Source organism: Pseudophryne corroboree (assembly GCF_028390025.1).
Source record: "Pseudophryne corroboree isolate aPseCor3 chromosome 3 unlocalized genomic scaffold, aPseCor3.hap2 SUPER_3_unloc_89, whole genome shotgun sequence".
NCBI lineage: Eukaryota > Metazoa > Chordata > Amphibia > Anura > Myobatrachidae > Pseudophryne > Pseudophryne corroboree.
Window position 1 is genome coordinate 41,233 of NW_026967584.1, and position 12,867 is coordinate 54,099.

Consider the following 12,867-nt stretch of genomic DNA (forward strand, 5'->3'; position numbering starts at 1 on the left):
TTTACACACTCAAACTGTCCCACACACACAATTAACACACTCACACTGTCCCACACACAACACACACGCACACTGTCCGACACACACACAATTAACACACACACACTGTCCCACAAGAACACTGTCCCACACACACACTTAACACACACACACAAAATGTCCCGCACCCCCTGTCCCGACAGGGAAGTATAAAGAAGATTACCCCGCTCACCTGCAAGGCTGTACTCACTGCTGTTCAGGGGCCGCGCGCCCCCCGAGGTCGCGCACCTCCGCGGTCGCGATCGCGTACTCTTTGCAGGGGGGAGTAGGGGGAGGCTCCTGGCTGCCGCTGCCTGTCTATTGTGACAGGCACAGCAGCCGGGGAGACAGGGAAACCGCCGCGGGTAGCGCCGGCGGAATCCCTGACGCATGGGGCGAGTGGGCCGTGCCGGTGGCGCCCCCCTCTGTTGGGGCTGCCATGGCGCCCAGGGCACGTGCCCTGCTCGCCCCGTGCTAGATACGCCTCTGCCCCTGTCACTACATTCTCCCCATGGGCCCCTGTCACTACATTCCCCCCATGTGCTCCTGTCACTACATTCCCCCCATGGGCCTCTGTCACTACATTCCCCCATGGGCCCCTGTCACTACATTCCCCCTCATGGGCCCATCACCCCCCAGTCCCACACTGGCCCTCCACCATGGCTGGCACTGTGTGTGCTGGGATATGAAGACTAGGTGGCTGCAGCCCGGTCAGTAACACAGCAGCTGTGACCACACATCACCCATTATTATTATACACACATCACAGCATCAGGACGGGGCAGGCGCCATGTTCCCGGCTCCCTATGGGCGCCGACATGTTGGCTTAATCTGTGCTAGCGCAGCTAGAGCTGTATACAGGGAGCCGGGACTAGAGAGTAGGCGGGGCTAATGATGGCTGAGTGACGGGAGGCACCGTGCTGTGGGCGGAGCTGGAGGTAGTTGAGTGACTGGGGCATTGCGGCCTATGAGACGGAGAGAGGGCGGGGCTGGGTGTGACAGTGACTGGAAACTGCGGCCTATGAGCAGGAGAGTGGGCGTGGACGCGACCAAAGGGCAAGAGAGTGTTAGAATACGGCGGCCAATGGGCAGGATAATGGGCGGGGCAGGCGGTTGTCTCACGAGACACAGTCCTATGGGCAGTGAGCGGGCGGGGCTTGAGGTAATTGCGGCCTATGAGAGCGAGAGAGGGCGGGGCTCGCTGTAACTGACTGGAAGTTGCGGCCTATGGGCAGAAGAGTGATAGGATACGACGGCCAATGGGCAGGATAGTGGGCGAGGCAGTGGGGGTTGTTGCGTGACGCGAAACTGCAGGAAAGTGAGTGGGCGGGGCTGGAGGTAAATGAGTGACGGAGCAATGCGGCCTATGAGAGGGAGAGAGGGCGGGGCTGGGTGTAGCAGTGACTGGAGGCTCCGGCCTATGGGCAGTGAGTGGGCGGGGCTGCTCCTGGTTGCTGAGTTACCGTGGTAGTCACTACCCATAATCCCATGCGCTAGGGGACACTGACGATTACTCGGAAATATCGCCCCGCCCACTTCCGGTACACATCCCTCTGTGTCCACGGTGTGATCTCGGTTGGTTCTATATCGGAGGGGCTGAAGGGACCTTGTGACGTAACTAGGGGAGGAGCTACGTCACCAGGGGGTGGAGCTACGGGCGAACAGGGTACCCGAAAAGTACCCTCGCGGGCTCGCTTCGCTCACCACCTAATTACTAAAGGTAATAGTTGGTGGCGTGGACAGTACAGGAACTATCCCGCTGGCGTAGCTCCTCCCCCTTGTGTCGTAACTCCTCCCCCAAATGGAAAAGGTCCCTTAGCCCACTTGATTCTAGCAGCTACCGTGTGATCTCTCCTGCCGCCTCATCCTCCAGGTAATGTCCTCTCATCCCACCTGTCTCCTGCCCCATCCTCTCCTAATACCCCCTCTCCTGCCCCAACCTCTCCTAATACCCCCTCTCCTGCCCCAACCTCTCCTAATACCCCCTCTCCTGCCCCAACCTCTCCTAATACCCCCTCTCCTGCCCCATCCTCTCCTAATACCCCCTCTCCTGCCCCCAACCTCTCTTACTACCCCTCTCCTGCCCCCATCCTCTCCTAATACCCCCTCTCCTGCCCCCAACCTCTCCTAATACCCCCTCTCCTGCCCCCATCCTCTCCTAATACCCCCTCTCCTGCCCCCAACCTCTCCTAATACCCCCTCTCCTGCCCCAACCTCTCCTAATACCCCCTCTCCTGCCCCATCCTCTCCTAATACCCCCTCTCCTGCCCCCAACCTCTCCTACTACCCCTCTCCTGCCCCCATCCTCTCCTAATACCCCCTCTCCTGCCCCCAACCTCTCCTAATACCCCCTCTCTTGCCCCCAACCTCTCCTAATACCCCCTCTCCTGCCCCAACCTCTCATAATACCCCTCTCCTACCCCATCCTCTCCTAATACCCCCTCTCCTGCCCCCATCCTCTCCTAATACCCCTCTCCTGCCCCATCCTCTCCTAATACCCCCTCTCCTGCCCCCATCCTCACCTAATACCCCCTCTCCTGCCCCCAACCTCTCCTAATACCCCCTCTCCTGCCCCAACCTCTCCTAATACCCTCTCTCTTGCCCCCAACCTCTCCTAATACCCTCTCTCCTGCCCCCAACCGCTCCTAATACCCTCTCTCCTGCCCCCAACCGCTCCTAATACCCTCTCTCCTGCCCCCAACCTCTCCTAATACCCTCTCTCCTGCCCCCAACCTCTCCTAATACCCCCTCTCCTGCCCCCAACCTCTCCTAATACCCCCTCTCCTGCCCCCATCCTCTCCTAATACCCCCTCTCCTGCCCCCATCCTCTCCTAATACCCCCTCTCCTGCCCCCATCCTCTCCTAATACCCCCTCTCCTGCCCCCAACCTCTCCTAATACCCCCTCTCCTGCCCCCATCCTCTCCTAATACCCCCTCTCCTGCCCCCATCCTCTCCTAATACCCCCTCTCCTGCCCCCAACCTCTCCTAATACCCCCTCTCCTGCCCCCAACCTCTCCTAATACCCCCTCTCCTGCCCCCAACCTCTCCTAATACCCCCTCTCCTGCCCCCAACCTCTCCTAATACCCCCTCTTCTTCCCCCATCCTCTCCTAATACCCCCTCTTCTTCCCCCATCCTCTCCTAATGCCCCCTCTCCTGCCCCAACCTCTCCTAATACCCCCTCTCCTGCCCCAACCTCTCCTAATACCCCCTCTCCTGCCCCAACCTCTCCTAATGCCCCCTCTCCTGCCCCCATCCTCTCCTAATGCCCCCTCTCCTACCCCAACCTCTCCTAATACCCCCTCTCCTGCCCCAACCTCTCCTAATACCCCCTCTCCTGCCCCAACCTCTCCTAATACCCCCTCTCCTGCCCCCATCCTCTCCTAATGCCCCCTATCCTGCCCCCAACCTCCTAATACCCCCTCTCCTGCCCCCAACCTCCTAATACCCCCTCTCCTGCCCCCAACCTCTCCTAATACCCCCTCTCCTGCCCCCAACCTCTCCTAATACCCCCTCTCCTGCCCCCATCCTCTCCTAATACCCCCTCTCCTAATACCCCCTCTTCTTCCCCCAACCTCTCCTAATACCCCCTCTCCTGCCCCCATCCTCTCCTAATACCCCCTCTCTGGCCCACAAACTCTCCTTATACCCTCCTAATACCCCCTCTCCTGCCCCATCCTCATAATACCCCCTCTCCTGCCCCAAACCTCATAATACCCCCTCTCCTGCCCCCAACCTCTCCTATTACCCCCTCTCCTGCCCCCAACCTCTCCTATTACCCCCTCTCCTGCCCCCAACCTCTCCTATTACCCCCTCTCCTGCCCCCAACCTCTCCTATTACCCCCATCCTCTCCTATTACCCCCTCTCCTGCCCCCATCCTCTCCTATTACCCCCTCTCCTGCCCCCATCCTCTCCTATTACCCCCTCTCCTGCCCCCATCCTCTCCTATTACCCCCTCTCCTGCCCCCATCCTCTCCTATTACCCCCTCTCCTGCCCCCATCCTCTCCTATTACCCCCTCTCCTAATGCCCCAACCTCTCCTAATACCCCAACCTCTCCTAATACCCCCTCTCCTGCCCCCATCCTCTCATATTACCCCCTCTCCTGCCCCCATCCTCTCATATTACCCCCTCTCCTGCCCCCATCCTCTCATATTACCCCCTCTCCTGCCCCCATCCTCTCTTAATACCCCCTCTCCTGCCCTCTACCTCTCTTAATACCCCTTCTCCTGCCCTCTACCTCTCCTAATACCCCCTCCTCTCCTAATACCCCTTCTCCTGCCCTCTACCTCTCCTAATACCCCTTCTCCTGCCCTCTACCTCTCCTAATACCCCCTCTCCTCTACCTCTCCTAATACCCCCTCTCCTGCCCCAACCTCTCCTAATACCCCTTCTCCTGCCCCAACCTCTCCTAATACCCCCTCTCCTGCCCCCATCCTCTCCTAATACCCCCTCTCCTGCCCCCATCCTCTCCTATTACCATCCTCTCCTATTACCCCCTCTCCTGCCCCCATCCTCTCCTATTACCCCCTCTCCTAATGCCCCAACCTCTCCTAATACCCCAACCTCTCCTAATACCCCCTCTCCTGCCCCCATCCTCTTCTATTACCCCCTCTCCTGCCCCAACCTCTCCTAATACCCCCTCTCCTGCCCCAACCTCTCCTAATACCCCCTCTCCTGCCCTCTACCTCTCCTAATACCCCCTCTCCTGCCCTCTACCTCTCCTAATACCCCCTCTCCTGCCCTCTACCTCTCCTAATACCCCCTCTACTGCCCTCTACCTCTCCTAATACCCCCTCTCCTGCCCTCTACCTCTCCTAATACCCCCTCTCCTGCCCTCTACCTCTCCTAATACCCCCTCTCCTGCCCTCTACCTCTCCTATTACCCCCTCTCCTGCCCCCATCCTCTCCTAATACCCCCCCTCTCCTGCCCTCTACCTCTCTTAATACCCCCTCTCCTGCCCTCTACCTCTCCTAATACCCCCTCTCCTGCCCTCTACCTCTCCTAATACCCCCTCTCCTGCCCCCATCCTCTCCTAATACCCCCTCTCCTGCCCCCATCCTCTCCTATTACCCCCTCTCCTACTCCATCCTCTCCTATTACCCCCTCTCCTGCCCCCCTCCTCTCCTAATACCCCTTCTCCTGCCCTCTACCTCTCCTAATACCCCTTCTCCTGCCCTCTACCTCTCCTAATACCCCTCTCCTGCCCCAACCTCTCCTAATACCCCCTCTCCTGCCCCAACCTCTCCTAATACCCCCTCCTCTCCTAATACCCCCTCTCCTGCCCTCTACCTCTCCTAATACCCCTTCTCCTGCCCTCTACCTCTCCTAATACCCCTCTCCTGCCCCAACCTCTCCTAATACCCCCTCTCCTGCCCCCAACCTCTCCTATTACCCTTTCTCCTGCCCCCAACCTCTCCTAATACCCCCTCTCATGTCCCTGACATTCACCTAATGCCCACTCACCTGCCCCCAACCTCTCCTAATACCCCCTCTCATGTCCCTGACATTCGCCTAATGCCCACTCACCTGCTGTCCGTCTGTTATCTGCTGCCCCTGACATCCTAATGCCCCCTCATTTACTACCCCCTGTCTGTCACCTTCTGCCCCTACATTCTCCTAATACCCCTCACCTGCTGCCCTTACATTCTCCTAATGCCCCCTCATTTGCTACCCCTGTTAGTCACCTGCTGCCCTTATATTCTCCTAATGCCCCCTCACCTGTTGCCCCTGACATTCTCCTAATGCCCCCTCACCTGCTGCCCCTGACATTTTCCTAATGCCTCCTCGCCTGCAGCCCCCTGTCTGTCCCTCACTTGCTGCCCTTCTAACCTGCCGCTCCCTGTCATTCTCCTGTTGCCCCTTCACCTATCTCCTGCCGCACCCCAGTCTTCTGCCATCAGAGCCATTTCTAGGGTTAGATGATCTGTGCAATCACACGGGGCGCATGCGGCCGCGGTCTCTTTGAGACAGTATCCCATATCTGGCTTTCCGCATGGAATAATGTTGAAAGTGTCTCACCCAAAATGGCCACCGCCTCAGATGAGACACTTCAGACTGTTGCTAGAGGAGATGGCGACCATTTTTGGAGGGACATTTACAAGACTGGCAGACGCTAACAGCATCCCCACCCTCCTCCATTTCCTGCCGCTCTCATCCTCCAGGTAATGGCTGTCGTATCCTATCTCACCCTGCAACCCCCCTTGCCTTGTGACCCCCTGCCACCACTTTCTGCTGCCCCCTACCTGTACCTTCCTAGTCTCCAGCCGCTCCCCACCTATCTCCTGTTGACCCCCTCACCTGCTCCCTTCCTCACCTGCTGACCATTGTCTCCCCCCCCCCCCACATGCAGCTCCCTGCCTGTCATTACTGCATCTCTACTGCAACCCCTACTCACCTACCGCCTCCCCCATCCTCCCACCTCACCTGCTGCCACCTGTCTTCTACTACCACCCTTTCCTGCTACCCCCAGTCTATTTCCTGCCGACCCTTCACCTGCCGCCCAGTCTGCCCCTGCTGCCCCCTCTCCTTCCACTAGCCTGTCTTCTGCCACCCTCCTTCTTGAGGTGAGGGGATCTGTGAGCGACACAGTGACATCACTTATATCTATAGTTATAATACAGGGACATGACTGGGGAGGTGAGGAGTGTATACGATGATATTTGGTGTCTCCCGCATTTCACAGGATTACACAGTGGTGAAGAAGACGCCCAGCTATCCCCACGTGTCAGGAGTAACACCAGGGGACGTGTCTGGGTGATGACTGGAGAGGTGACTGCTGGGAATGGGACATTATACAGTAACACCAGGGGAAGTGTCTGGGTGATGACTGGAGAGGTGACTGCTGGGAATGGGGCATTATACAGTAACACCAGGGGATGTGTCTGGGTGATGACTGGAGAGGTGACTGCTGGGAATGGGGCATTATACAGTAACACCGGGGGATGTGTCTGGGCGATGATTGGAGAGGTAACTGCTGGGAATGGGGCATTATACAGTAACACCAGGGGATGTGTCTGGGTGATGACTGGAGAGGTGACTGCTGGGAATGGGGCATTATACAGTAACACCAGGGGATGTGTCTGGGTGATGACTGGAGAGGTGACTGCTGGGAATGGGGCATTATACATTAACACCGGGGGACGTGTCTGGGTGATGACTGGAGAGCCGGCTGCTGGGAATGGGACATTATACAGTAACACCAGGGGATGTGTCTGGGTGATGACTGGAGAGGTGACTGCTGGGAATGGGGCATTATACAGTAACACCGGGGGATGTGTCTGGGTGGTGACTGGAGAGGTGACTGCTGGGAATGGGACATTATACAGTAACACCAGGGGATGTGTCTCGGTGATGACTGGAGAGGTGACTGCTGGGAATGGGGCATTATACAGTAACACCAGGGGATGTGTCTGGGTGATGACTGGAGAGGTGACTGCTGGGAATGGGGCATTATACAGTAACACCGGGGGACGTATCTGGGTGATGACTGGAGAGGTGACTGCTGGGAATGGGGCATTATACAGTAACACCGGGGAACGTATCTGGGTGATGACTGGAGAGGTGACTGCTGGGAATGGGACATTATACAGTAACTCTGGGTGATTTTACTGCTGTGAATGGGGCATTATACAGTAACACCGGGGGATGTGACTGCTGGGAATGGGGCATTATACAGTAACACCGGGGGACGTGTCTGGGTGATGACTGGAGAAGTGGCTGCTGGGAATGGGGCATTATACAGTAACACCGGGGGACGTGTCTGGGTGATGACTGGAGAGGTGACTGCTGGGAATGGGACATTATACAGTAACTCTGGGTGATTTTACTGCTGTGAATGGGGCATTATACAGTAACACCGGGGGATGTGACTGCTGGGAATGGGACATTATACAGTAACACCAGGGGATGTGTCTGGGTGATGACTGGAGAGGTGACTGCTGGGAATGGGGCATTATACAGTAACACCAGGAGATGTGTATGGGTGATGACTGGAGAGGTGACTGCTGGGAATGGGGCATTATACAGTAACACCAGGGGATGTGTCTGGGTGATGACTGGAGAGGTGACTGCTGGGAATGGGGCATTATACAGTAACACCAGGGGACGTGTCTGGGTGATGACTGGAGAGGTGACTGCTGGGAATGGGGCATTATACAGTAACACCGGGGGATGTGTCTGGGTGGTGACTGGAGAGGTGACTGCTGGGATTGGGGCATTATACAGTAACACCAGGGGATGTGTCTGGGTGATGACTGGAGGGGTGACTGCTGGGAATGGGACATTATACAGTAACACCAGGGGATGTGTCTGGGTGATGACTGGAGAGGTGACTGCTGGGAATGGGGCATTATACAGTAACACCAGGGGATGTGTCTGGGTGATGACTGGAGAGGTGACTGCTGGGAATGGGGCATTATACAGTAACACCAGGGGACGTGTCTGGGTGATGACTGGAGAGGTGACTGCTGGGAATGGGGCATTATACAGTAACACCGGGGGATGTGTCTGGGTGATGACTGGAGAGGTGACTGCTGGGAATGGGACATTATACAGTAACACCGGGGAATGTGTCTGGTTGATGACTGGAGAGGTGACTGCCGGGAATGGGACATTATACAGTAACACCGGGGAATGTGTCTGGTTGATGACTGGAGAGGTGACTGCCGGGAATGGGACATTATACAGTAACATCAGGGGATGTGTCAGGGTGATGACTGGAGAGGTGACTGTTGGGAATGGGACATACAGTAACACCAGGGGATGCGTCTGGGTGATGACTGGAGAGGTGACTGTTGGGAATGGGACATTATACCGTAACACCAGGGGACGTGTCTGGGTGATGACTGGAGAGGTGACTGCTGGGAATGGGACATTATACAGTAACACCAGGGGATGTGTCTGGGTGATGACTGGAGAGGTGACTGCTGGGAATGGGGCATTATACAGTAACACCAGGGGACGTGCCTGGGTGATGACTGGAGAGGTGACTGCTGGGAATGGGACATTATACAGTAACACCGGGGAATGTGTCTGGTTGATGACTGGAGAGGTGACTGTCGGGAATGGGACATTATACAGTAACATCAGGGGATGTGTCAGGGTGATGACTGGAGAGGTGACTGTTGGGAATGGGACATACAGTAACACCAGGGTATGCGTCTGGGTGATGACTGGAGAGGTGACTGCTGGGAATGTGACATTATACAGTAACACCAGGGGATGTGTCTGGGTGATGACTGGAGAGGTGACTGTTGGGAATGGGACATTATACAGTAATATCAGGGGACGTGTCTGGGTGATGACTGGAGAGGTGACTGCCGGGAATGGGACATTATACAGTAACATCAGGGGACGTGTCTGGGTGATGACTGGAGAGGTGACTGCCGGGAATGGGACATTATACAGTAACACCAGGGGACGTGTCTGGGTGATGACTGGAGAGGTGACTGCTGGGAATGGGACATTATACAGTAACACCGGGGGACGTGTCTGGGTGATGACTGGAGAGGTGACTGCTGGGAATGGGACATTATACAGTAACTCTGGGTGATTTTACTGCTGTGAATGGGGCATTATACAGTAACACCGGGGGATGTGACTGCTGGGAATGGGGCATTATACAGTAACACCGGGGGACGTGTCTGGGTGATGACTGGAGAGGTGACTGGTGGGAATGGGGCATTATACAGTAACACCGGGGGACGTGTCTGGGTGATGACTGGAGAGGTGACTGCTGGGAATGGGGCATTATACAGTAACACCAGGGGACGTGTCTGGGTGATGACTAGAGAGGTGACTGCTGGGAATGGGACATCATACAGTAACACCGGGGGACGTGTCTGGGTGATGACTGGAGAGCCGGCTGCTGGGAATGGGACATTATACAGTAACACCAGGGGATGTGTCTGGGTGATGACTGGAGAGGTGACTGCTGGGAATGGGGCATTATACAGTAACACCGGGGGATGTGTCTGGGTGGTGACTGGAGAGGTGACTGCTGGGAATGGGGCATTATACAGTAACACCGGGGGATGTGTCTGGGTGGTGACTGGAGAGGTGACTGCTGGGAATGGGACATTATACAGTAACACCAGGGGATGTGTCTCGGTGATGACTGGAGAGGTGACTGCTGGGAATGGGGCATTATACAGTAACACCAGGGGATGTGTCTGGGTGATGACTGGAGAGGTGACTGCTGGGAATGGGGCATTATACAGTAACTCTGGGTGATTTTACTGCTGTGAATGGGGCATTATACAGTAACACCGGGGGATGTGACTGCTGGGAATGGGGCATTATACAGTAACACCGGGGGATGTGTCTGGGTGATGACTGGAGAGGTGACTGCTGGGAATGGGACATTATACAGTAACTCTGGGTGATTTTACTGCTGTGAATGGGGCATTATACAGTAACACCGGGGGATGTGACTGCTGGGAATGGGGCATTATACAGTAACACCGGGGGACGTGTCTGGGTGATGACTGGAGAGGTGACTGCTGGGAATGGGGCATTATACAGTAACACCGGGGGACGTATCTGGGTGATGACTGGAGAGGTGACTGCTGGGAATGGGACATTATACAGTAACTCTGGGTGATTTTACTGCTGTGAATGGGGCATTATACAGTAACACCGGGGGATGTGACTGCTGGGAATGGGGCATTATACAGTAACACCGGGGGATGTGTCTGGGTGATGACTGGAGAGGTGACTGCTGGGAATGGGGCATTATACAGTAACACCGGGGGACGTATCTGGGTGATGACTGGAGAGGTGACTGCTGGGAATGGGGCATTATACAGTAACACCGGGGAACGTATCTGGGTAATGACTGGAGAGGTGACTGCTGGGAATGGGGCATTATACAGTAACACCGGGGGACGTGTCTGGGTGATGACTGGAGAGGTGACTGCTGGGAATGGGACATTATACAGTAACACCAGGGGACGTGTCTGGGTGATGACTGGTGACTGCTGGGAATGGGGCATTATACAGTAACACCGGGGGACGTATCTGGGTGATGACTGGAGAGGTGACTGCTGGGAATGGGACATCGTACAGTAACACCGGGGGATGTGTCTGGGTGATGACTGGAGAGGTGACTGCTGGGAATGGGACATTATACAGTAACACCAGGGGACGTGTCTGGGTGATGACTGGAGAGGTGACTGCTGGGAATGGGGCATTATACAGTAACACCGGGGGACGTGTCTGGGTGATGACTGGAGAGGTGACTGCTGGGAATGGGGCACAGTAACACCGGGGGACGTGTCTGGGTGATGACTGGAGAGGTGACTGCTGGGAATGGGGCATTATACAGTAACACCGGGGGACGTGTCTGGGTGATGACTGGAGAGGTGACTGCTGGGAATAGGACATTACACAGTAACACCGGGGGATGTGTCTCGGTGATGACTGGAGAGGTGACTGCTGGGAATAGGACATTATACAGTAACACCGGGGGATGTGTCTCGGTGATGACTGGAGAGGTGACTGCTGGGAATGGGACATTATACAGTAACACCAGGGGACGTGTCTGGGTGATGACTGGAGAGGTGACTGCTGGGAATGGGGCATTATACAGTAACACCGGGGGACGTGTCTGGGTGATGACTGGAGAGGTGACTGCTGGGAATAGGACATTATACAGTAACACCAGGGGACGTGTCTGGGTGATGACTGGAGAGGTGACTGCTGGGAATGGGACATTATACAGTAACACCAGGGGACGTGTCTGGGTGATGACTGGAGAGGTGACTGCTGGGAATGGGGCATTATACAGTAACACCGGGGGATGTGTCTGGGTGATGACTGGAGAGGTGACTGCTGGGAATGGGGCATTATACAGTAACACCAGAGGATGTGTCTGGGTGATGACTGGAGAGGTAACTGCTGGGAATGGGACATTATAAAGTAACACCAGGGGATGTGTCTGGGTGATGACTGGAGAGGTGACTGCTGGGAATGGGGCATTATACAGTAACTCTGGGTGATTTTACTGCTGTGAATGGGGCATTATACAGTAACACCGGGGGATGTGTCTGGGTGATGACTGGAGAGGTGACTGCTGGGAATGGGGCATTATACAGTAACACCGGGGGACGTATCTGGGTGATGACTGGAGAGGTGACTGCTGGGAATGGGGCATTATACAGTAACACCGGGGAACTTATCTGGGTGATGACTGGAGAGGTGACTGCTGGGAATGGGGCATTATACAGTAACACCGGGGGACGTGTCTGGGTGATGACTGGAGAGGTGACTGCTGGGAATAGGACATTATACAGTAACACCGGGGGATGTGTCTCGGTGATGACTGGAGAGGTGACTGCTGGGAATGGGGCATTATACAGTAACTCTGTCATCAGGGGATGTGTCTGGGTGATGACTGGAGAGGTGACTGCTGGGAATGGGACATTATACAGTAACACCGGGGGATGTGTCTGGGTGATGACTGGAGAGGTGACTGCTGGGAATGGGGCATTATACAGTAACACCGGGGGACGTGTCTGGGTGATGACTGGAGAGGTGGGAATGGGACATTATACAGTAACACCAGGGGATGTGTCTGGGTGATGACTGGAGAGGTGACTGCTGGGATTGGGGCATTATACAGTAACATCAGGGGACGTGCCTGGGTGATGACTGGAAAGGTGACTGCCGGGAATGGGACATTATACAGTAACACCAGGGGACGTGTCTGGGTTATGACTGGAGAGGTGACTGCTGGGAATGGGGCATTATACAGTAACACCAGGGGATGTGTCTCGGTGATGACTGGAGAGGTGACTGCTGGGAATGGGGCATTACACAGTAACACCAGGGGATGTGTCTTGGTGATG

At 55.8% G+C, this 12,867-nt stretch overlaps 1 protein-coding gene across 4 annotated transcripts in view; it reads left to right on the top strand.

Moving 5' to 3' along the window:
- The first annotated feature begins 1,253 nt into the window (after positions 1-1,253).
- LOC134984856 (oocyte zinc finger protein XlCOF6-like) overlaps positions 1,254-12,867 on the top strand; it is a 96,348-nt gene continuing 84,734 nt past the window's right edge. The window contains exons 1-2 of one of the 4 annotated variants that reach the window (XM_063950332.1): positions 1,254-1,891; positions 6,705-6,790. In XM_063950332.1, the coding sequence (XP_063806402.1) occupies positions 6,779-6,790 (12 nt within the window). In that variant the 5' untranslated portion in view covers positions 1,254-1,891; positions 6,705-6,778. The remainder of the gene's footprint in view (positions 1,892-6,704; positions 6,791-12,867) is intronic. The other 3 variants (XM_063950334.1, XM_063950335.1, XM_063950333.1) reach the window with 3 other exon arrangements.